Raw genomic sequence first — 26,424 nt, forward strand, 5'->3', positions numbered from 1 at the left:
CTACTCCTGACTGCCTTTATATGGTTCAGAAAGAAAGAAAAAGAACAGTCAAAGATGTCAAACTAGACTATGTCCTCAGTCCTCCTGCCACCTAGCCTCACACATGAACCGAGGACGTAGCCCAACACAGGTCTTTAATATACCTGCTGGAAGGAAAAATAGAAGGGAAGAAGGGAAGAGAGAAGAAAAATAAAAAGGAGGGATAGAAGGGAAGAGGTAAATACTTATAAATAAAAAGAGAAATAATTAAAATGAACAATTTGAAGATTTTTAAGGGGGAACTAGAATAGAATGAAAGGTAAAGAAAGAATCTAGAAGTAGAGGAAGAAATGAAAGGAACCATTTGCAGTGCTGAACCAAAGTGGCCAAGGCTTTCGAGGTGAGCTCAGAACCAGCACGGTAGCTCTTCTCGAAGTAGGCACAAGGTGGCCAGGTTCATTGACTGCTTGAAGAAAAGACCAGAAAAGTGAAGAGCACAATGTTGGTGGGGGCCAGGAGGGAAGAATGGCATTCGTTTTCTGCTGCCTATTGTCTCTGTCTCTAGGACATTTTCTCTCCTTTCAGGTTTTCATTTCTTCTTCTTCTGTCTTCATGCATCAAAGCTTCATAGACCCTGTCTCCTCACTGGAACATCCCCAGACAGCTCCTCTTAGCAGCACCCTCTCTTTCCTCTGCATCTTACAGTCTATTACATGCGTTTTTTCTGAATGTACTGTTAGTTTTCATGGCACAATTGCTAATATTCTCAAGGAACAAAAGAACCAGATTTTGTATCATTGGCTACTCCTGAGCATTTGCTCTTGTGCAAGGCAGATACTTCAGAAATAATTTTTCCTTCACATGCCCGGTTTTTGCTTTATAGCCCAGCTCTAAATTTGTAGCTCCCTCACACTTTTGTACAGTTTCTAGATTTTGAGAGGAAAGACCAAGAAAAAAGAGAAAGCAAAATAAGTAGCTGAATGTTACACAAAGTAGTTGAGGGTAAGACAGACCACTGTTGTCTTTTGAGGACCTGAGCAAATGCTTTGCTGTAATGTACAGAGGACAAGTTCTGAGAATTATCTGCTTCCATTTTGGGTTCTTCCTTTGTTTTTAGGAAATTGTGGATTATGTACGGATTCACTCACATAGTGCCACTTATGCGACATCCATGAGTCCCGTAATAGCAGCGCAAATCATCAGATCCTTGAAACTTATTATGGGAGAAGATGGGAACCTTGGAGGTAAGGAGTCGACCAAGAACTCAGCTCCCAAGAACTCAGCTCCTGAGAACTCTCTCAGGCTTCTACCTGCCAATCTCCCACCTTCTCAAGTACACACTTTTGGCTCATGAATCTCAGTTTTTTAGTCAAGTGATGAGCATACTAGAACTACTATCATCACACACACACACACACTACAAACTCCATTAAATCACATTACAGACAGTCTTCAGCAATATGTTAATATGGTCATAAAATTTGGATCATTTTTACGTTATCAGTGGTTAAAATGAAGTAAGCAATGTTTCTGTGTATATATGTATGTTTGTGTGTGAATGTATGTGTGTGTGCTTTTTTGTGCATGTGTGTGTGTGTATGTGTTTTGCCTGTGCTTGCTTGCTGTCCCTTGTGATTCCCTGAGATGAATATCATTAGTATATTATTTTATATGTCTTATTGCCAGAAGTTGGGCAAGGGAAAATCACCACTGGTCACTTGAGGACCTGTAAACTCACAATATCAGCCCAGTCATTCATGTGTCACTATGTCATTTCAGCTAACATGTGCTACTTTGCTTAGCCCAAATGACCTTAACCTGCTCTTTGGAGAATTGTGTCATTGAATTGTGTCAGAGGATTCTCATTCCATCTTTCAGAACTAGTCTCTAAGGATTCTACTACATGTTAATGATAATAAAATAGTTCTTCCTGCCAGGGAGCTAGTGAGTACAAGTGAGAAACAGCAAATTAGACTGACTTAAAATTGGCCACGGAGCTACACAATCCTTGTACTTCACCCTGCCTCCCATCTGGCGAAAAGCCCTGTATTGTTTACTGCAACCTTCTAGATCCACTTAATAGAATGTATGAGGATATCTATCATTAATAATATTAAGCAAGAAAACTTACATAAGTGTTTTACCAAAAAGAAATCCCACTTCAAGCTGAGCATCCACCCCCATCTGAAACTGGAATGTTCCGCAATCTGAAACTTTTTGAGCACTGACATGAGGCTCTGAGTGGAACATTCCACACTTACCCTCATATTTTAGGACTATCAAAATGCAGGTACACTAAAAATATTTTATAAAATAATCTGAGGGTGCAAGGCATAGCCACATGTGCCCGTGATCTCAGCACTCATGTGACAGGAGGACTATGGGTTTGAAGCCAACCTGGGCTACAGAATAATTTCAGAAAAAAAAAAATCTATTTAAAAAAAATCCCACAGATAACATATATATGAAATATCAATAAATTTTGTGGTTAGACTTGGGGCCATCCTCTAGATGGCTCACAACATATATGCAAATATTTTCCAAAAAAAAAAAATCTAAAATCCAAAGCCCATTTGGCCCTAAGCATTTCTGATCAGGACCAACCTATATCCCTTATATAAATCAGATAAGCATGAAACTGATCAGTTGCAGTGGGGCCTCCACTCACTTCCACACTGCCAGCCACTGAGGCCCTTCCAGTGAGTCTTCCTGCTTGCCAGAATATTGAAAAAACTGTAACATGGAGTTTGTCTTGTCACTAAAGATGGAAAATGACCCACAAGATGGTTCCTTTTCTAGCATATAAAATAAAGTGGCCGGTGGACTACTGGGGTCTTTTTAGGATTGCCTTTTGTATTTTTTGACTGAATTGTGTTGCAAGGCTAAGAACCCAGTCTGGGGAGTCCTGATGATGCAAACAGGAGGTAGCTGCTGGGATCTGATTCCTCTGCTGCTACTTGTCATCACGTGACATCCTGCAAGGGAATGGCGCATCCGACCCTGGGCAGGTGATTTAGCTTTGCTTTGCTTCACTTCTTCCAGCTGTGAAATGAGTGCAATAACATTTATGCTTGATGTTTTATGACAGTGAGGTAAGTTAATCCATATAAAATACTCGGGCATGTCTGGAAACAATCATGAATTTTATATAATTGCTTGCTGTTGTTTGCTATTGTTCCTGGGGCAGTCAAGAAGTATGTGAAAATTCACTGATTCTGTAGAAAACATCTTAGGAAAGAAATGAAGTAGGACTGGATGTTCTCCCAGGTCTTGGACTAGTCAGGATAAGCAAGGTTAGGCTGCCATAACAAACTCTAAAACACCTTGTCACCTTAACAAAGCTAAGGCCTATTTCTTTCATTGGTGGTAGTGATATTGTTTTGTGTGCTTGGTTTTGTTTTGTTTTAAGTATCCTTTGACAACCAGTAAGGGGGGTCCATCCATGTGAGGCCAATTTCCTCCTCCCAATAGCCATTAGTTACCTATAGTTCTTTTTCTAGGGATGGGACATTGTGAAATTCTCCCCCTTCCACATTAACAGGTCCTTATATTCTTAATATCACAATTAAAATACTTTAATCTCATGTCTCTTGACATCTTATGAATTAAAAGAAAACAGAATGCTGTGTGTCAAAATAGACATAGGAGGAAAACTAAGACAGTTTTTGAGATTTGGTTTTGTTTTGTGTGAGTTTTTGCTGTTTTGCTTTGCTTTTTTTTTTTTTTTTTTTTTTTTTAAATAAATGAACCAAGGAACATGGTTCCCTTTTAGAGAATCATCAACCAAGTTTCAGGTAACTTTGCCTGGCACATCTTTTGAAGGATTCAAAGATTATCTGGGAATGATCACATTGACCTCATTTATAACAATGCCTGCTCAAATGAATAGGATAGGTGAGACTACAGCATTAGCTTGGCCTTCTCTACGAAGATATACTGAGAATAAAGTTACCCAAAACTCCAAAAGATGCATCATGCTAGATCTGCCCCACAGGATCTGAAAAAGGAGAGCCTGGCTCCAAGCCTTCCCCAACCTACTGCAACCGTGACTGGAGCCTTTCAAGGCTTTGTTATGGGCAAGTTTGGGGAGCGGTTGGCCAGATCTGTTCCTTGATGAATGTCTTCACTTTAATCTGCAATGCAAAGCCATACGCTTCAAAGAGAGGCAAGCTACAGCAATAAGGTCAGTGTTCCTTTGATGCCAAGGTTCAAAGATGAAATAGCAGTCCCAGTGAAATGACAATGTTTATGCACAAACAGCCACCTTCACTCTGCAACCAGGCTGCTGGTAGAGTTAATGCACACAGGCTGAGGGTCTGCAGGCCGGGTGTGCATTCCATATGCACCAAGGCCCGTTTAATCTCCTAGCCTGTCACTCTGTGCAGTACACTGAGCCTAATGTGGAGATTTGATTTCTCCATCCTAATGGTTGTTGGGTGGTCTCCCAGCTAAACCAATGCTGTAAGCCCCTTAAGGGCAAGAAATGTGTCTTGAATTAATTTTGTGTTCCTCTAAGTGTCAAACTTGGTGCTCAGCTTAATAAATACGTCATGACTCAACTTCCATCTTGCCAGCCTTCTGGATTTCAGGTCAGTGTTTATGCTAAATAAGATTGTGGAGATGTTTATCCCAGAGGACTAGGAGCCAGAATCTGGTCCACACCCGTGTGGTACCTGAAGAGACCTTTCAGTGAGGCGGGTCCCTTTTGGAGAACTCTGGAAAGATTACAGTTCTGCCACTGCCTTAATCTAGATGTCAAACAAGCAGTCCCAAGGGCCTGAGTCCCAAACCACACCAGCAGCTTCCCTCCAGAAAACAATGTCATCTGCTGCCTTGTTTTATTTAGTTCTTCAATGAGCTTGTTTCTTCTCGGTTATTCAGACAGTCTTTTTCAATTCCCAGTCTTGACTATTCATCCCCAAACCCTCTTTCCCCAACTGTGGGCAATCTTCCACTTCTCACAGAAAGAACATGGAGGTTGAGTTGTACCAAAAATTAAGAGGTATCCTCTGCAGCCAGATCACATGTGGCCCATTGCCCCCCCCACCCCAACTTACCCCCTCTCTTAATTCAGTTCCTCCACTGAAAATTAAGGTGGTAGAAGGACTGAGTGATACAGTGTAGACAGTGGATATTGCATGGTGGTGATGTACAATAAGAACTTAGCAAAAGCACTATGATTTTTAATTTACCTGCTTTCTTCTCTTCCTTCTCAAATATTTTCAGTAGTTTTTACCTGCCTTGGAATTCTCCCCTTTTCTAAGACTTTACTCTTCCATAAGGAGTAGCCACCCTGCATCCTGCAGCACTTGTTTAAAAATATTTCTACATTCTGGTCACCGCTCAAACTCCATCCCTCAGGATAGTTGGAATAACTTCCTGAATATTCTGCCCACTTCTATCTGGGCTTTTTTATGGTTTGTCCTCTGTACAGAAACCCAAATCATCCTTTTTAGCATTTATTTAAACTGCAAAAATTTAGAGGATACAGTATAATGATTTAACATAGGCATGCAGTGTGAGAGATGGTCAGATCGGGACTGTTAGTATTTCTATTTCTTTGTACATCTTAAAAGCTCTGAATAGTATATAATAATTATATATTTACGGGATACAGAGTAAGTAACATTTCAATATATGCATACAATATGCTGAGAAAAATGGGGTGGTTAGCATTTCTACCTCTTTAACATTTTTTTTACATTTGGAGCCTTTGAACTCCTGTTTTCTAATTACTCATAAAATAAATAATAGGGCATTATGGACTGCAATCCCACTGTTCTTTAGAACACTAGAATTTATTCTCTCTGTGACTGGGTAACTGCTATCCATCCTTTCTCATCCCTTCTTCCTCAACCCTTCCAGCCTCTAATAAATCTATCCTATGCTCCTGCGGACATTTTTAAATATCATTTATATGAGAGAAACACTAGTTAAAAAAGAGAAAGTATAACTCATAGCATGCCACTCCCCAACTCCATCAGCTTCCCACTCACTTGGTATGAGGGCCAGTGGCCCACAGGCTTTCAAGACTTCTTCCTCACATTTCTCAGGCTCTTCCCATTGCTCAGTACAGCCCTGGGATTCATGAGCACTCAAACCAACTTCCACAGAAAGGCCTTTGCACTTTCTGCTCCCTCTAGAATGGCTCTTCTTTGTCTCCACTGTTCGCCCCTTCTCTCTCACCCATCTCTGCTTAGAATTGGTCTTCTGAAGGAGCTGCCCCATCCTATGTAGACAAGCCCCCAGCTCTCCCATTCCCTTCACTTTAATTTCCAGAGTATTTATGTTTATTCTTTCTTTTCTCTCACTGGATTGCAAACTCTCATTAAGCATGCTGAGGACAGCACACCACAAGCATGGTCCTTGGTTTCTCAACCAAGGTTTATTGAATGGCAGTAATGTTCTCCCTTGTCCTTTTATTTCAGCATATACATGCCTCTGATTTCTTTGCATCACTGTGTTCAATTCCTCTCTTTGAAGAGCACCGGTCCCTTTCCACAGTGTGGTCTTGCTGGTGTCCTTCCAAAATACCCTTCCCTTCCCTCCCCTTCCTTTGCAACTGCTGGTTTCCACTACAGCAAACTTCCGAAGAGTACCCTTCCCAGACGGCTTGCTCTTAGGTCCTCAGCCCCCTCAGTCTTGCCTTGGCCGCTCCCCTCCATTCTGGAGAGTTTGCTCTCCTACTGCTCTCCTCTTCTTCCTCCTGCCCAGTTGGTCTTCATCCCTTGGCATCCTTCTCTCCACGGTAACAGGCTTCACATACTATCATCCTCTATTTTATCCTGTGTTTTTATTCTTTCCCCATCACCTTTTCTACAAGGCCTCTTCCTCTGTCTACATTTGGCAGAATCCCAGCCTCTGTTTCCTAGACAACTCCCCAACACAAGTGTCCTACTGTGATTCCTTTCTTTTATACAACAATGTGATTCCATCTCAGAATCACCTAGAAGGATGGTTAAAACAGCTTGCTGATGCCTTGCCCCCCCCCCCCAAATTTCTGCATGAATGCTTGTTGTATTTGTAAAAAGCCTGAGTGGTGCTGATACTGATATTGGTCCAGTGGCCACCCTTTGAGAACCACCACTGGGTAATGACCTCATCACAGTCATTCGCTCCTGCCCATCAAGTGTGAATGAATTATGGATTCTTACAGAGAGAAACCATCATTTTCACATCAATGGCTATCAGCACATGCCTCACAGACTATGGAGACATGTATCCAAGTTGAATTGCAAGGGAATATGTATAGTTACAATTGTGCCATGAGGCAGCTGCTGATAAAAATAGCTATTGGGATATTTTGGGAGCCATTTCTTTATCAAAAGGGTTGAACAGAAACTTAGAATGTTTCATATCAGCTATCTAAGCAACCGAACTTGCTCTCTAAGGTCAGCCTTTGCCCTTCTAATTCTTGCCTATATCCATGTCTACTTTTGCTCATAACATTTATATATTTATTACAATGCCTTCAGTGTAGGGAGTTGTTGCCCATCTGTCTGCCATCATCACTTCATGTTTCATGAAGATGTGAGAGCATGGAGGAGGAAGATGACTACATAGTATGCTATGGTGGTTCTCAAAGGGTGGTCCCTGGACCAGTGTGTCAACATCACCTGGAGCTTGTTAGAACTGTAATAGACATTTTCATTTGGAGTCAGAAACTTTAGGGCCAGGGTTAGCAAACAATCTAACCATCCCTCCGGGGACTTGGGAAGCAGCCTCATTTGAAAACCACATTTCCATATAAAAGAAAGGAACCAGGTAAGAGAATGTTTGCAGAGGGAAACAGAACAGAAGACAGCTTTCTGGCAAACATAGACAGAGCTAGACAACCTTGCAGAAAGGAGGCCTGAGGACTGGAAAATGTGAGAGAACCAGAAAAAGGAAAGAATGAAACACGTTTTGATCTACTTCCTTAAGCCACCATTTAAATCCAAGCATCAACCCTGTTCACTCAATTACCACAAGTGCTTGTCCATCATCCCTCGTACGGGTGATCACTTTGGCAACAGGAATAGCAAAGTGCTTTTTGCCCACAGAACTGTGTTCTTCATAACGGGTTCTCCTGTAAACCTGTGCTTTCAAAAAACTCCCTGTGATTTGTAAAGTCCTAAGAGCTAACGGTAATAACACTGGTTACATTATTCCCTTTGATCATCACTGTCCAACAGAGACATCATTTCTTTAGTAATTTGTGTTCCTTGGGATACAAAGAATGGTATCCACAAGAACCACTTTAACTCTTGTCTGCGTAGGGCCAGGGAGTTAGCACAGTTGTCAAAGAGAGGATATCAGATTGATCCCCAAAGCTGCATTTTAAAAGACAGCTGTGGAAGTGCAGACTTATAATTCCACTGCTGGGAAAACAGAAATAGGTGGGTCCCTGGGGCTTGCTGATCCCAAGCCAGTGAGAGACCCTATGTGGAAAAAAAAAAAAAAAAAAGGGCAGGGGGCAAGTGAATGGCACCTGAGGAACAACACACAAGGCTGTCCGGCCTCCATATGAATATGAGCACACACACACACACACACACACACACACAGAGAGAGAGAGAGAGAGAGAGAGAGAGAGAGAGAGAAACGCAGTTCTTCATTATGCATGAGATGGTGCATATGTCTAATCCCAGCATCTAAGAAACTGAGGCAGGAGGCTCTTCATTGTGAGGCCAGCCTGAGCTATGTAGTAAATTGGATGCCGGTCTGGGAAATCTAGTAAAACCCTATCTCAAAAAACCAAGAGTGGTTGCCGGGCGGTGGTGGCACACGCCTTTAATCCCAGCACTTGGGAGGCAGAGCCAGGTGGATCTCTGTGAGTTTGAGGCCAGCCTGGTCTCCAAAGCGAGTTCCAGGAAAGGCGCAAAGCTACACAGAGAAACCCTGTCTCGAAAAACCAAAAAAACAAGAGTGGCTAGAGAGACAGCTCAACAATTACAGCAATTGCTGTTCTTGCAGAAGTCCTGGGTTAGGTTCCCAGCACTCACACTGGGCAGCTCCCAACCACGTATCTTTGCATATTTTAGAATTTTGTGCAACATCAGTTCTTTCACTTAAAAAGGTTAATTGGAGACAGTAGGATGAAATGGTTCTAGCAATAATTAACAGGTCTTAATTTGGATGGCTCCATTGATTAATTGGTTCCTTATGCAATCAAAATGGCTATAGAAAGACCCCATGTATGATTTTTACCAGCGATCTCTAAGCTGTTTCTTCAGTGTCAAGCTGCTGGAATAATCACCAAATTTCTGAATCATGATATTATCATTGCCACCACATGTCTAGAAATATTTTGTTTACAGTTGAGTCACCAGTAATGTCTACTGACAGGAAAAGAATAGTGGAAATTTACTTACAAAATATGTACATACAAAACTACAGTTCCTAGTGTGTAATATTTTATTTCATTCACATCTGCATCATCCCCAGTCAACTCCCCTGTCCTTAAAGGACAAACTTATGAAAGGTAGAATTCTCTGTTATCTTCAAAGTCATGAATTAGCTGAATGACTCCATTCAGACTGAGCTTCGGCCAGTCTCATTGGCTATTCTCGGGCATTTTTATCTCCCAAAACATGCTCGGTGTTTTAGCTCCACCTAGAAAGCTTTCATCCCTCCCGGTAACCTACCAAACCCTTCTCTACCTCCTAAACTCCTGGCCATCTTCCTAAGCCCTAGCTCATGTCCCTAAGCAAAAAGCAATCCTCACTTCATCCAGTTTCCACCAGGTTTTTCTTTTCTCCTGTTATTTTAGTCACATCTATCCCTAATGTAGCTCTTCAAATAGGTAATGATCAAGTGTTAAATCATGTTTTGAGGCATCAATCTTGTGAATGACTGCACACTAAATGCTGGCTTTGGGACAAATCAGATTCCCAGCAAGTTTTGCAGCCTGAGCACCATCTAAGAGCACTGTAATATCCCGTCCTTAAATGTCTATGGAGCTATTTTGGTTCAAATGCTAGAATTAGATCACTCACTCGGTGGGTCCATGCATGAGCCCAAATCTAGGTTCACTTTTCTATTCCCTTGATAAATGAATGGTTTTACGTTGTGTATACTGGGATCTGTCTAGACACAGAAGCGAGGTAGGAAGACTGGGTAACTCCAGCCGGCACTACCCAAATATATTGTGGAAGCAAAAGCCGAACTGTGCCTTTAATTATCCAAGCAGTTTAACTGAATCCCACACTTAGAACTTCCTATGGAGACACCGTCTAAAATTCAAAGGTGCATTTGACTTTTTAATACATAGTAATCAACAGGAATTGTGCCCCATCTCACCCCGTCTGTCCAAGAGACTACATTTCTAAAATAGAGGTGAGTAGGTTGACTCTCCTGTTTGATGTGATCTTTTCTACCCAGCTTCCTTCTCTTCCTCTACTGTAATGATCATTTGTACTTCATTTTTTTTTCCCTGTGGGGTTATCTTGTGAATGGTAATGAGAAGTTGAGAAACTAAAATTCCCACAGAAAATGTGGGTTTTCTTTTATACTACACAGCTAATAAAAGGTAGCAGGACATTAGGACTTTGAATTCTTGATAGCTTTTTATAGTGATGACTCAGTAATTAGTAAATTATAGATTTGTTGGATCAGTGAAGGTTTATTGGTTGAGAGAGCAGACAACTTCCAACATATTCCAATGGATCATTGTTTTAGCACAATAGTAATTTACTTCTTACTTGAGTTGAAAGGTTAAGACACAGGATTGCAGGTACAGTGCCAGCCTGGACGACATAGCAAGACTCTGTCTCTAAACAAAAAGTAAAAAGAGGCCTGAGGATGTAGAGATGTATATTTGCCTAGTATATGTAACACCCTAAGCTCAATCTCTAGTACCAGTACTCAGGGGTGTGGAACTCTTTCAAAACTGGCTCCCAAAGTTGCTGACAGGGTAAGGAACTTGAAATATGCATTATGCTTTCATGGGCCATGACTGGAGAGACACATTATCTTTCTCCTCCAAATCTGTTGTTGGCCATACCTCAATCACATGATTTTTGCCTAACCACAGAGATGCTTGGAAGGTAAAATAAACCATCTGTCTCAGAAAAGAAAACTCACCTTTGGTGAAAAGGTAACCAGTCTTCACCATCCTCAGATTTCCTGATGGACTTTTAAGATATTGTACCTTTTAGGCAGCTACCCAACCTTTCTCCAAAAGTTTACAGATACACTCTTAACCTGCAGTATAAAAAGAGCAGCTAAGAACAAAAGGAAACAAGGGCCCAAATGACTAGAACAGTTAGGTCTCTATGTAGGCTCTCCAGGCTAGTAGCCTGCTTGACTACAGCTACTTCCCTTCTTTTTTATACAACTGTGGTCCACCATAGTGCCTAGTGATACCACTGTCACGTGTTCTAAACTCTCCAGCACCATATTCTTTATGGTGGCAGAAAATGGACCCTGAGGAAAATGTTTCACCAAAAGCAGAAATTAAAATTGACATGAAATAGAAAAAGCTCTGGAATTTAAGCAGGAACAGAGAAAAAGTCTTTTTTGAACAAAAATTAAGGGCTATAATCAAACAGAAAAAAAAAATGATACTGCTATAAAAAATCATAAATTGTAACTTAAGAACATGACCACTTGGGCTAATTATCTGAACTTGGATGAATTTATTTTTTTAGTCAGCCCCCACTCCCACTTAGCTGTACTTGAATTCTTTTGAGGCCAGAGACTAAGAGGAAGCTAATATCTGAACAGGGATGGAGCCTCCCATGTTCATATTGTGTTCATAGCCAACCCTTGGCTAACTGAGTGACTAAACACAGGAGAAGTCTGAATTCTGAGCCCAGAGAAAAGGAACTGGATAGTTCAGTCCAAGATTGAGTTCATACGAAAACACCCTAATCCACATCACTAAGCATTTCGCCTTCTTTGAAAAGCTCTAAGAACCATTTGTTACTACTGTTACTGTTAAGTGGGCAAGTTCCTGCCAAATAGTTCATTCTGAGACTTTTGTAAAATTTCTAAAGCTTAAATTTCTGGTCTTTGTTCAATTACTGAGAGAAATGTTAAATAAAATGCCAAAGCAGCATCATTATTTTTGAAACTCTTTTTTTTTAAATGTACCTTTTACAGAGGAAAGAAAGAAAAGAAAAAAATGAGTGGGGGATACTTAGAATATATTTGCCCTGAAAAAAAAATTGTGTTTCATTTCAGAGTCCTTTTGTCTGGATTATTTCATTCATTCTGATCACTTGTGAAAGTTTATCATGAGATTGGCAGGTGAGGCACTGACCCGGCTCCTAACCCAATGTGGACTTGGAGAAAGTGGCACCAGCCCCTTCCAGCTGTGACCTACAACCTTTGCTCTGGTCTCTGGAACAGGACACGCATATTTTTACACTTGAGTTTGATCGGTTTAAAAACAAGAGTGTCTAAGTGCAAAGATTTAGGGCATGGAGATAAGGAAAGGAGGGAGAACACTGGGTGACAGCCGCCACCTCTCAAGGGGAATCGAGTCCCTCACTGTTTGCTTTTGTCATGAGATACAGTGCAAACGTCCGTCATCAGACGCTTGTCTTCAGTGCTAGCTGCCTGCTGGCTGGAAAGCACGAATATTCATCGGTATCACCAAACTCATCTTGGGTGTGTTAGTCTAGAAATTTATTCTTCACTCAGAACTCTGTCCCTTCTGTTAGAAAGAGAGAGTGAGAAGCAAAAGAAGGCTAGCTAGGGTCCAAGGGATAAACCGCCCATCGTTAAGTACAGTTTAAAAAGGTCTTCTCACATTTCTCATTGTCTCTTGCAGCAAAGAACTCAGTGAATAGAAAACTGGCCTCCTACCAGTTGTTTTTTTTTCTTCCAGTCAAATTCAGCAACATGTTTGTTCTGTCCTTCTAAGATTCCCTTGATGAACGTAAGAGTATTGACAGAATTCCACTGAAAATGCACTGTATGAGGGTCCTGGCATTGAAGGCCCTTGGCATTGTTGAGGGAGGAATTAGCTGCTGCTTCCTAAATTTATTTGCCACTTGGTTACCAGCTGGAGACAGAGAAAGAAGCCTGTAAGGAAACAGAGGGCACGGAGAGCTGCGTTTTCTAAATGGTTTCAGGCCACTGGCATTTCAGCAATAGCTAATACAAACCAGATGTCAGGTGCTACGCTCCACTGGCTTTCAACTGAGGGCCTGCCTCTGTCGTGATTAATCACCTGTGCTGGTGGGTAGAGCAGTTCTACCTGGTCTTTTTGTGTGAGCAGACCGAAGGTCGGGGTCAGCAATCAAGGTGGCGGGCATTTGCCTCCCTGCCTTATTGCTGCTCAGATACACGCAGGCAACTTGAGTTTGCCCAATGAACACAAAATTAGCCCAAACCCCGAACTCTTCTTGGATAGGAAGGGATGTTTGCCCGATTACACAGAAACGCCTGGCAAATTTTCCCAGGACCTTGTGCCTCTTCATTTGCTTTGTCTTAGGAGTTAGCTAGTGATAGAATTTTATGTCAGGCTAATGAAATCAGCACTTATTTGTGAGTCCTCACAAGCTCTCACTAGCAAGAGCATACACTGTTTGTTTTTGAGATGATACAGGAGCCAAGATTGTGTGGCCCCCTCCGTCCATCAACCCTGCTGAAGTTTCTTCCTCTTAGGCTCTCAATGAAAAGACAGAGACAGGGGAATTGTGATGTAACACACATGGAATTCCACGTTGGTTCAGTACAACTGGAGAAGGAAGGAACCTAATTCTATCTGTCTCATCTTCTAGAGTGCCAAGGAGCTGGTATTCCACACCGGCCTTTGTCTCTTTCACCGTGGGCTCATTTTCAACTGTGCAGCAAAACTTACTCAGCCTCACTCTGCTTTGGAGAATTTTGCTGAGAAAACCAGCTACCTCACCAGCCACAGCTGGGGAGGATTAAGCAGGTGGATTCATGCCTAACGAAGCCCAGCATGTGTGTGTTTGAGCTTCAAGGAATGTATTAGCTTTCTGTTTCTGCATAACAAATTGCCTTAAGTGGCAGTTTAAAACAATGCCCGTTTATTATCAGTTTCCTTGTTGAGAATTGGGGCAGAGGCTGTTCTCTTCTCGGGTTCCCCAGGAGGCTGAAGTAAGACGCCACCATCTACCCTTTCATGACTCAGGCTCCTCTCCCAGGCTAGGATGCATATGACAGAATTCAGTTTGGGGCTGTAGAACTGAGGTCCCCATTTTCTTGCTGGATGGCTGCCAGAGTCATTCTCAACATGTGAAGGTCACTCATTCCTAACTCATGCAGCCCCTTCATCCTCAAAGACTGTAAAGGGGTCTCCTTTCTAGCCAGGCCGTCTCTTTAATCTGTCTCTCTCAGAAGGCCTTAGTTTAAGGGTTCACTGGATCAAAATGTCACTGTTTGTCGATATCTCTAGAGCTTTCAGGTGTTTTTGTTTGAATATATATTATTTATGTATATATATATATGACTTCAAATGTTACATTCCCAGTAACAATCTGCTTCAAACTGAACACTTAGGATAAAAATTATTCCAGGGAACACTCAATTCTGAGAGATGGGGAAATAATGGAAGCAAATCTCTGGCAGCAAAATGATCTAGAAGGACAAAGGGACAGCCTGATAGACTAAAGTGACATTGGCCATGAGGACAGCCCTTGGGAGTAAACCCGAGTCAAGCAGCCAGGTTTTAGCTCAAACTAAGGGTTTTTACTCTTTTTAAACCATGGGTTCTTTTTTTTTTTTTTAAATGAAATAGAAACTGGAGCCTGTTGTATAAACATGTATCTTTGTTTAATTTTACAACATTGAAGTTCTTGTGTGCGTGTCACTCCAAGTGATCATTATTTAATCCTCATACTAGAAAGAAATGTGCATCATTGTCATCATTATTCCCACTTCTTACAGATGAAGAACCCAAGTTTCAGAGAAAGGAAATACAAACCCGTGGTGGTGGAGTTGATTGTGAACCCCAGAAATTGGGTTCACAGTCCTCTGGTGCTTGAGCCTGCTGCTGGTTCCATATGGGGGAAGGATCAGGATTCGGCTCCATCAGTGCCTACTTCTGAGCAATCACTGAAAACCAAAGGTTTTAAACTTAGATAACTCAGCCTGAGTTTAATTTCTGTGTGTGTGTGTGTGTGTGTGTGTGTGTGTGTGTGTGTGTGTGTGTGTGTGTGTGTACGGGGGTTGGGGGGGAGAAATTGGTTCTGCATGTAAAAGGATATTTGCCTTACTTTTGTCCCTATTACCCTCAATTTTTAATAATTCCAGAAACCTTTGATGTGCCCCTTTGTTTAAAAATCACTAATTCATAAGGGATCTGGGAAGCTCATCCTTCCTATAATATATAAAATTCTACTATCAGTGATTTGCTAAGATACTACTCTCCATTTCAATTCAAATTAAGCCATTCAATTAACAATATTCATGAGACAGTACCATAATGATATGGACACATGTCTAATGGCATGTATTCCCTCTGCATACTATTTTCTTTCTGCCCTTCATTAGATCATTTCTTTTCAAAGAGCTCCAGAATTCCATCTCCGCAGCTGGCCCAGCTTCTGTATGTAGTCAGAGTCTTCTGTGTGTAGAATGCGTAGAGCCTTGTATGGTAGGACTCGTGCATCACCAACGAGCTAAGTCTTCAAACAGAAGGCTTTGATAATCTTACAAGCAGAGCCAGTTTCCACGTTATCTCGGCAATGCTTTCAGAATCCTCCAGCCTCAGTTTCCACATCTGTAAAGGATTCCAACACATCACTCTCTGGTTCCTCGTTAATGTGCAGGAGATGACCTTTCTCATCCTGCGTGGTGAGTTAAATCCCTCTGAGTGTTTGAGTAGCTTTGTAGTAGTAGCTCCTCAGAGCCCTTGAGATCAGGCCATGCAGATAGCTGCCCAGCCTGACGTCCAGCCTGCCCCTCTGTGTACATTCCCCGGGGCCATGGCTGAGCAGACTAAAGAGCCCCTGGCACATGTGTATGTAGCTATAAAACATGCCGTAACCTTGGAATCCTGACATCAAAAGGGAGAGCTCCGCTGCCTTATAAAAATGTGTGCTTCTCTAAGCAAACCGCTCCAAATGCTGCTGTCTCCACCCCACTGGGAAGCCTGTCACTGCTAATGCGGTTCTTACGATTCTCACCACTCATAGCCTCTTGATCTTCGCTGAGATCTCTCTGCCCCTGAGTGTCTTGGAAACAAAATGTCCTGTCTGGTGTCCAGTACTTAAAAATAACAGACACTGGGTTCCTGCTGCCACATGGGAACTTTACTGCCAGGTCTGCTCAAACCCCCCACTCTGGGTCATCCCAGGGAAGCAGGCAGGGGAATGCCAGGGACTGAGAAAGGGAAGAGGCTTACACTACTGTAGACATTCTCTAATGTCAATTTGATTTTCCATGGGCTAATTTTTCTGGAATACCAACTGCTTAAATGGTGAGAAATGTTTTAAAGAAAGATACTTTCCATCTTTGGAGACAAGGACCTCATTTTTCAAGTAACACTGCCCAAGCTGGAATGTTAGATTGCCCAGTCAGTATTCTGACAGTAGTTTTGTGCTAAATAATTTAGACGGGGGTATAAGCAGTGTGTATTCCCGCATGCCCATTTTTAAGCATGAGAAATGATAAAATAAGTCACCGGTTGGCATCTGGGTGTGTGTATGTTCCTCTGTTAGAAACTGAGAGTGGCACCGTGTTGGCCCAGGAGACCATCAAACCATCTCTTGTTTCTCCATCCTAGAAAGGGAAATGCCTGCCCACCCACCCCACTCCACCTCTGTGCATACCAATGGTTTGGTGGGGAGGAAATTTTCCTCCTTTAGGACAGGTCACTTTGCCAGGCAGTGGTGGCACACGCCTTTAATCTCAGCACTTGGAAGGCAGAGCCAAGTGAATCTCTGTGAGTTCGAGGCCAGCCTAGTCTAGAGAGCGAGATCCAGGACAGGCCCCAAAACTATATGGAAAAACCCTGTCTCAAAAAACCTAAGTGTGTGTGGGGGGGGGGGGGGGGCGGGGAACAGGTCACTTTGGTAGTTTGCATGATCCATTATTCCTTCTGGTCCTCTGGGAGACTGAGTTGTCCTAAGCATATTTCTGGAAACACTGCAGACTGTTGTTTTTATTAGGGGACTGCAAAGCTTTGTAGTAAGTGGCTTTGTGTTTTATTTGTTTGCCTTCCTCTGCCCCAGCTGTTTTTGTTTTAACAGCATCGGAGGGAAGGTTAAAAGTATTCGTGGCCTCTGTTAACCCAGCTCATCTCTCAAGCGGGCATGGCTGGAAGTCTGAAAGGAGGAGATGGCAGCACGTAGCTCATTTGCAGGCATAGGTTCAACCCTAACCCTGTCTACCCTCCGAAAGGAGTGAGACAGATGACGGGGCTGATCCCACGTTGAGTGAGCACCTTGCATCAGGTCACTGCCAGGAAAGCAGGTTACCCCCACAAAAGGAACCGGGGATTCAGTAACTACCTAGATATACTATCAAATAAGAGGTGGCTGTCTAGCCTCCATTTTTATTTTCAAATACAACCATAGAGTATAGCTCAGTCAGCAAATAGTCAGGTTCCTACCACAAGCACACATAGCTTTATGGGTGAACTGCAATAGTGCCAGGTTCTGAGATACCCAAGCCTCCTTATTCATGCCCAGTCCCATCCCCAGAGTCCATGATTCAGTGGGTCTTGGGTGCAGCCTGAGCATGGGGTTCTTCGGCCAAGGTGACCCTGAAGCTGCTGGAAACAGTGGAAAATGAGAATTAACTCTCAAGTACGTCCTGGATGCCCAGAGTGGTACTGATCAGGTCTCCTGACTCACGCTCTTCTTTCTCCCCATCTTCCTGAGATAAGCTTATTTTTATCTTGCAGAAAACAGTGAGGCTCTTTTTAAGGACTAAAGATGTCCAGGTTCAGCTTGGTGGTATTCTATTCCACTTAACTCCAAAGCCTGTTCTTTTCCTCACAACACTCAGCCCAGAGTTTAGCAAAATGAACAATTCCGTAAATTCTCTAGAAGCCTGTGTTAGAATCATCTCATTCATTTCTTTAGCTGACTAGGGCCTTCTCTGTCTTCTTTGGAATATGTGGCAGAAGGGTATGAACCTCTGTAATTAGCAGCTTTACGCCTTTCCAACAGGATCTGGCTACAGTGCCCAGTCTCCAGAATGCCTGGGTGCTGTCTCAACAGCAACCATTCCTATGCACAAGGACCCTGCCAAATATTTCTTCTGCTTTTACCAAGCCCTCTTCAAGCACGGATCTCAAAGCACACCATAATTAGTACAATCACCCACATCCTGTCTAGATGAGCAGCGTTTTATATGTACAAATTCCCCCTTTGCCCCCGGGCCCTTCAGGAGAATGCAAATGTTTCCAACTTTAAAGAGTGAAGAATAGAGTAATTGAAAGGAGCTGTATCTTGGCCAGCACCAAAGACCTCAAAGGCATTTATAGTTGACCTATATGAGGAAACATGGTGACTACGAAGTGTGCCATGATGGCTTATCATGTGCTGGTAACTGGTTCAAAGATAAGAAAGACAGGACAAGAATGAAGCATCCAGTTCTTACAAATCACATAACCTCAGAACCAAAATTCTGATCTGCTTTTATTAAGTTTTCAAACGTTCTAGAAGTAGTGAAGTGGTGGCACTGGCTAACGATCCAGTTACTTGAGTTAATCAAGGAAGAGAAGACAGACGGGGCCAATTAAGTAGCCCGGCTGTCCAATGATAGATGAGTCATTATAGGTAAGTGCAAAGATAATGCCACTGGGAAAAGCAATTTAAATCATTTGTGAACTTCCAGACCAGGAAATCCTCCTAGTCTTTGAGGGGGGAACATTTAGGAATCATCAGGCCCAGCCTGATGAAGTCATCTGTTCATCGTGCAGCTAACAATCAACAAAAGAGCTGAGCACACAAGGGGACAGGCCATATGGAATACATTTGGGTGGCTGGGATATGTATCCATGCCTTCTTTACAATCACCTTCATAACACATCTTATGGGCCCTCTGCTAGTCCTTTGACCCATTCTCTCCACTCTATGCTCTTATCTCCCTAAATATGGAGTTCCAATGTCTGGGTAAAATTTTAAGACAAACATCATCCTTCATAATTTCTAGTTTTATATTTCAAATAGGCTATTCCATGTACACGTACAAGTTTCCAAGAGACATTTCCACATGTTATAAAACAATTCTTTTTTAAATGACTTAAGAGGCTGTGTCTACACAGTAGAATTTATATAGATGGCCCTGAGTATTTTCAGATCCCCTACAACTGACGAATCTAGAATTGGAGAGCCGAAAAATCATGTTTTATTGTTGCTCCTTTTGGTTTTTGAAGGATGAGTGAGTGTGGGGGAGAAAGATATATACATGAAAGTAAACCATTTTTACAATCCCTATTTCTTTCAATCCAATGGCCCTCCAAGAATCCCAGAGTAAAGGTTGTTATCAGTGATTGCCATGTTGAAAAATCCCAGAAATATTATATTTTTGCATCTCACACATTTGTTCTCTTTCTCCTTCTCTCTCTCTTTCTCCTTTTTCTTCTTCTTTGCCTTCCTCTCCTCCTCTTCCTGCTCCTCCTTCTTCTTCCTCTTCTCCTTCTCCTCCTCCTTCTCCTTCTTCCTTTTAAGTTCACTCTCATCACAACTGAAATGTTGGATTCTTCAATCCTTGTACACTCATCTGTCCTCCTTTTTTTTCTTTTTTTTTGGTTTTTCGAGACAGGGTTTCTCTGTGTAGCTTTGCGCCTTTCCTGGAGCTCACTTGGTAGCCCAGGCTGGCCTCGAACTCACAGAGATCCGCCTGGCTCTGCCTCCCAAGTGCTGGGATTAAAGGCGTGCGCCACCAACGCCCGGCTCATCTGTCCTACTTTAGGCAATCTTCCCTTACTCAGGCTCACACTCAATAAAAACTCACTTAGGTCTCTACCACCCTGCTATGCTACCCAAGATCACACCATTTCATTGTTTTCTCTAACTGGCTGCTCAGAGTTCTCTGCTGTTTTTCTACCTAATAACTTACTCACACTTCAGATCCCAGTCTGGTCATCATTAGAGCCAGGCTACCTTGTACTTGCTCTAGTCTCCCCAGTGTGAAGTGTCCTAACACCACATAACCTTTCCTTCCTGATAGTCATTAGAGTTGTGGGTGTATCTATATCTATGTCATCTACATCTATCTAATATGATGACTTGACTTCACACCTACCTTCCCATGACCGTAAGCCATTTCTGGTTTTGCATCTTCTCCCCTCATTGGCGCCAATTGAACTTTGTCTATTTTTCACAGCTTCTCTCTTAACCAATGGTTCACGCTATCTCATGGACTCTGCTAACAACTTTTTCTCCCCTTTCTTCTAATTTTGTTCTATCAGCCATTAGTTTTAAGTTTTTCATATCTAAACTCTACTAGCAAGAAGATATGGTTGGCCTAATTAGTATTTATCATCTCTTCATAAAAGCTCCTGTGATGGAGTACCTCATGATTTCCTCACCAATATTCAAATGAACTTCCTTAGGTCAAGGGAATCTTTACCCATTATCTGTGTCCAGGATGAGGGAACAGATGTTTTCTGTATCATAATCTGCTTACCGGAAACTAAAAATTTGGGAAAGGATCTTCCTTGAGGACTGGAGTTAGATAAGGAGCAATAACAGGAAAGAAGCAGGGAGCCAGGCGGTGGTGGTGCACACCTTTAATCCCAGCACTCTGGAGGCAGAGACAGTCAGATTTCTGTGAGTTCGAGGCTAGCCTGGTCTACAGAGTGAGTTCCTGGACAACCAGGGCTGTTACACAAAGAAACTCTGTCTCAAAAAAATAAAAAGCATCAAGAAGCATGAACCAGTGAAACATTTAACATTTCACTTCTTGGTTCTACTCAGCGTAATCTTTATTCCTCTGCATGTACAGCTGGCACAATTAGGCAATGAATGTTAAGTCCCGTTAGAACTAATCAGCAAAGAAAATTAATGAAAGAAGATCTGATGTGTCTGGGAAATGTCTGATCCTATTACTCAACATACCAGAAGGCTAGATAAGCAAATGACTTCAGGAAGACAGTCTACTGGTCCACTTTACTCTTATGTACATATCTACAGGCCCCACAGCCAGAGTAAAGGGGCTTCACAAGGTCTTTTATCAGACTTTGGACTCTAATCCTTGATATCTGTCCAACTTCTTACAGCATGAGGCCTTCAACCTCTCCACTTGCTCTACTACAAAAAAAATGGGCATAATTATGATCAGTTGCAATTGTAGAGATTAGAATTTTTATTAAAAATTAGAAAATATAGTCACCATATATTCATTATCTAGACAGAACACAATACTGTAGAGGTTAATAGAGTAAATTCTAAACCCCAATTTCCTGGGCTAAATTCTAGCTAAAATAGTTACAAATTATATAAACTTATAGTAAGTACTTGTTTTCCCTCATGTATTTCATAAGGTTACAGTACCTACCTTGATATGGTCATCATAAAGTAATAATAAATAAGTTAGTAAATGGTACCTGCTTATAACTATGATGACATTACATATATATGAACTATAATAATTGCTGCTGCTGCTGTATTTTTAATATTTATTTATTGAATTCTCTGTGTGTGTCTCTCTCTGTACCTCTCTTGCTCGCTCGCTCTCTCTTTCTCTCTCTCTCTCTCTCTCTCTCTGTGTGTGTGTGTGTGTGTGCCTGTGTGTGTGTGTGTGTGTGTGTGTGTGTGTGTGTGTGTGTGTGTGTGTTCAAGCATGTGATAAAAGGACAACACTCAGGAATTATTTCTTTCCTGCCACCTTGTGGGATCCAGGGATTGAGCTAAGGCCATCAGACTTGTGCCTATAACCACTGAGAAATTTCATTAACATTCTCTTCATGTTATTTATTGAGACTGTTATATCCTTTAGTCTATCTGAACAAAGTAGTGGCCACCTGTCACTCAGGAAACATTTGCTCATAGGTAGAAGAAAATATCATTTACTGGTTCATACAACAGAAAGTCCAAATGATGTCCTAGCCTAGCCATGGCTAGATGCAAGGGTTTCACTTTCGACCCTCACTATCTTTGCCTTGGATTTTACCTGAGTCAATAACATTCTTGGTAGGATACCTCAATGTGTTGACAAAGATCTAGCTTCCCATTCTTTCACCTCTTCAGTGGATCTGAGACTAAGACAGATATTCCCAAATTCTATTCCATCATTGAATCAACAATCAGAAGGATAGACTATTCCAGTTGGCCCAGTCATTGCAGTAAAGGTGAAATGTACCAAGTTTACTCAAATATTATTATCTACAGGAGGAAAAAATGCTGAACAAAGGATGCCCCACAGCTCAACCATTTTCCAAGGACCAAGATGACCACAACTAACATGTTCCCTGAAGTTTTCACTTTTGTTCTTTGGCAAGTTACAAACACCCATGAGTAATATTCAAAATGTTGGATAACTTCTAATGCATGACCTCAGTCCAATTTAAATGAGCACCTGACCAATCAGGATAGAAATCAGCTAGAGACAGCCACAACTACAGTGCATTCTGGCTGGATAGCAACCCTCTGCCAAATGCTAACACTGAGCTAACATTTAGAACACCTAGAATATTGAACCCTATTCATTCTCATTGAGCAAACCCCCCCCTAACTCTGCCTTACTTGTTCACCTATACCCACTAAAAGGAAGGACTGATGGAAGCAGATTTCCTCAGAACTTTTTCTTCTCTTTAATTCTCTTTGTCATCTTATGAATGTGACCACAGGACTGAGGCACATGCTTTGGACAGAGGATGATCTTTGAACTGAACTAAAGCATCAGTATCTTTGACATGGACACACATGTTTTGCCTGACCTGTTTTAAACAAAAGTTGTCTTTCATTTCTGGCTGAGAAAAGCAGACGTCCAATTTTTCTCCCTCTCTCTCTCTACTGCTACCAAATGAAGCTGGCCCCATCCTTGCTCCATGGCATGCTACTTCTTTAAATTGAAGTTATGTGAATTTCCCTTTGATTGGAGACTTAGTCTAGGAATTTAATGGGCTGGTTCAATTTAGATAAATAATGCTACCAACAACTGATGTGTGTGTGTGTGTGTGTGTGTGTGTGTGTGTGTGTGTGTGTACGTGTACGCATACCTTTCTTATTATACTCCCTTCTCCTGAGTTAGTGATTTAAATACTTGGCATGGAATATATACACAAGAGGTACCTGCTCCCACTGGTCCTGCAGCTTGCCTGCATCATTAAGCACACCCTTTTCCCATTTTGTCTCCCAGGCACAACATAGTACTTGTGTCTGATCATCCTATTTCCAACTCTTCCTGGCTGATAGGCGAACCTACAGAAAATGTTTGCCAGATCAACCTGACCTTTACTTCCCTCTTCCGTATGGGGATTGAAGGGTGCCATGCCTGTCTCCTTTCAGGTCTGCAGAGAATACAGCAACTTACAAAAAACATAAAATACTTCCGACAGCGGCTGATAGAAATGGGATTCATCATCTATGGCAATGACTACTCTCCCATTATCCCTGTGCTCCTGTACATGCCTGCTAAAGTATCGTGAGTATCCAGTGACCTTCATAATCATGCCAATGCCCAGTGTGTCGTGACTGAGATGGTATATTTGACACCATGAAGTTTTTCTGTGCATGAATTAGATTATGTGCTTGGAGGGATTCTTGAGTTCTGACCTCAGACATCCAGTTTTGGGGAAATTTTGGGGAAATGATTTATGCCAAGGTAGTCTTGATACGCCTTCTGACCCAAGACTATCCCTCTAAAACATAACCCCAGTATTGGAGCTTTCTGTTTGACCATCCATTTGAATAGATAGATAATTTGTATAAAAAAGAAAACAAAAACAAAAAAAACATACCATTAAAAGAAGTTGGAGCCTAGACTGTTGAGAACTCATCCAGAGTAGAAGAGAGCCATAAATACTCAAAGAGGAATTCTCAAAATTCCTCTAAACATATCCTTATGTCATTTTGCCACAGCCAAATATCAAGCAATTGAAACACACACGTGAGTGAGTTATTTGGTAGGCTACACCATCAGCATTCCATGCCAAGTGTTTAAATCACAAATGTAGGTCAAAGTAACAATGCACCGAGTGTCCAAGGAGAAAGAATGCAACACCGTTCTGCTCAGTGTAATGACAGGAGGGGAATGACAGTGGAGATTCTACATATCCACTCATCTGAACCCTCTACCTTCTAATTTTTGAGGTCACACAAGGACACACGCACTTATTCAAAATGACTGGGTAAACAGAATGTTCTCTAAGATTTCAAATTTAGAGCATGTCTACCTAATATTTTATCATTAGCTCAAAAGAAGGCACTCCATATGAACTTGTTGAGGTTAACAATGCATGGCAGTGGGATGAGAGCAATAAGGAGTATGCAGGAAGATAGAGACCAGAATTAGAATCTCAACAAGTTAAAACAGTGGCTAATCCAATAAGGAGCCCATTCACAGTAAAAAGAGAATTTTTTAATTAAATTTGTTTTTACACGGATACATAAAAATATAAAAATTATGCAAATTAATAGGGTATCATATAATATATACATGAATATATGCATATATCTGAATATACTTATATAGTGTTTAAATCAGGGGAAAAGGTCTATTTCCACAAACATTTATTATTTCCTCATGGTGAAAATATTCAAAAACTTTCTTTGAGCTTTTAGAATATACACTATGTCAGTGTTATACATAGTTACTCAACAGTGTACTAATATTCCCAAATTTCAAGCGCATTTCAAATTTACTAATATGATATACTTCATGTAACCATTATTCTTAATGTTGTAGTAAAGATTTCAGAATCAGAGTTTCGACTCATCTTTCTTGGATAATCTTGGACAAGCAAGCCAGCCTTCTAAAGACAAGCTTTTATGTTGTATGAAATAACATAAAATAGTGCCCACTTCCTAAGGTTAAATAAATAAAGGGAAGGGGAACTAATTCAGTGACAGAATATTTGCCCAACACACACAAAGCCCTGGGCCCAATCTCCAGCACTGAAGAAAAAGAAAATAAAAGGGATCTGAGGCATCTGGAATGATGCTTTTCATGTAAGAGTTACTCAGGATTTGCTGCTTTAATAACTTTAATTGCATTTATAGAGCTTAATATAGCTCTTGATGTAGTGTAAGCATCCTGACATGGCTGGCCATTATTATTACTACTGTCTTATGCTGTCCTCATTAGTGTTTCAACTGAACACAAAGTTAAGTTGCCATGGTTGCATGGCTCCCCAAAATAATCATCACAGTTAATGAAAGCAGAACTCCTAGAAAAGTACTAAATAACCTGCTGCTCTGCATTAATGACACAATCTTGGGCCCTAAGATTCTGGTTCCCTGCATCTTAAGATTGTTCTTCAGAAGAAGCTAATGTTGCTGATGTTGGTGATATTCTAAATAAGGCTTTTTGACCTTTTTGGACACTCCCTGTGGATGAGGCCCTTGCTTCCAGTTTATAAATGTGGTTATGAGATGAACAAAGGTCAAAGGTCAGATTACCTTCTTAGGTTCACCCACATTGTAATCAGCAAGCTGAGATTTCAGTGCCATTTTCCTCTGCCCATGGACTGAAGCTCTGAAACTTGCAGTACAGCCTTCCAAGCTTTGGTCTACATCTCATTAAAGCCATACAGAGTGTGGGTTGAACAGTTTTTTTTTTTTTTTTTTTTTTTTTTTTGCTATAAATCTTTTTTTTTCTTTAACACATTTTTTTTATTCATTTTACATACCAACCACAGGTCCCCCTCTCATCCCTCCTCCTGCTCTGCCCAACCCCCAGCCTTCCCCTCCTCAACCTACTCCCCCCATGGCCTCCTCCAAAAGGGTAAGGGCTCCCATGGGGAGTCAGCAAAGCCTGATACATTCTGTTGAGGCAGGACCAAGCACCTCTCCCCTGTACCATGGCTGAACAAGGCATCCCACCATAGGCAACAGGCTCCAGAAAGCCAGCTCATGCACCAGGGATAGATCCTGATCTCACTGCCAGGGGCCCTTTATCCAGACCAAGCTACACAACTGTCTCCCATAAGCATGGGGCCTAGTCCAGTCCCATCCAGGTTCCACAGCTGTCAGTCTAAAGTTCGTGAGTTCATAGGAGCTTGGTTCAGTTGTCTCTGTAGATTTCTCCATCAAATTCTTAGTCCCCCTTGCTCATATACTCCCTCTTCCCTCTCTTTGACTGGACTTCTGGAGCTTGGCCTGGTGCTTGGCTGTGGATCTCTGCATCTGCTTCCATCAGTTACTGGATGAAGGCACTATGATGACAGGGTACTCACCAATCCGATTACCAGGGTAGGCCAGTTCAGGTACCCTCTCTACTATTGCTAGTAGTCTAACCTGGGGTTGTCCTTGTGGATTCCTGGGAATTTCCCTAGCACCGGGTTTCTCCCTTACCCCATAATGTCTCCCTCTATTAAGATACCTCTTTCCTTGCTCTCCCACTCAGTCCCTCCCCCATCTCTACCATCCT

At 41.8% G+C, this 26,424-nt stretch overlaps 1 protein-coding gene across 1 annotated transcript in view; it reads left to right on the top strand.

Moving 5' to 3' along the window:
* The window catches only part of Sptlc3 (serine palmitoyltransferase long chain base subunit 3), a 130,776-nt gene that overhangs the window by 91,909 nt on the left and 12,443 nt on the right, over positions 1-26,424 (top strand). The window contains exons 9-10 of the mRNA XM_006983675.3: positions 1,097-1,223; positions 23,343-23,478. Coding sequence (XP_006983737.1) covers positions 1,097-1,223; positions 23,343-23,478 — 263 coding nt within the window. The remainder of the gene's footprint in view (positions 1-1,096; positions 1,224-23,342; positions 23,479-26,424) is intronic.

The sequence above is a fragment of the Peromyscus maniculatus genome, chromosome 4 (genome assembly GCF_049852395.1).
Source record: "Peromyscus maniculatus bairdii isolate BWxNUB_F1_BW_parent chromosome 4, HU_Pman_BW_mat_3.1, whole genome shotgun sequence".
Taxonomy (NCBI): domain Eukaryota; kingdom Metazoa; phylum Chordata; class Mammalia; order Rodentia; family Cricetidae; genus Peromyscus; species Peromyscus maniculatus.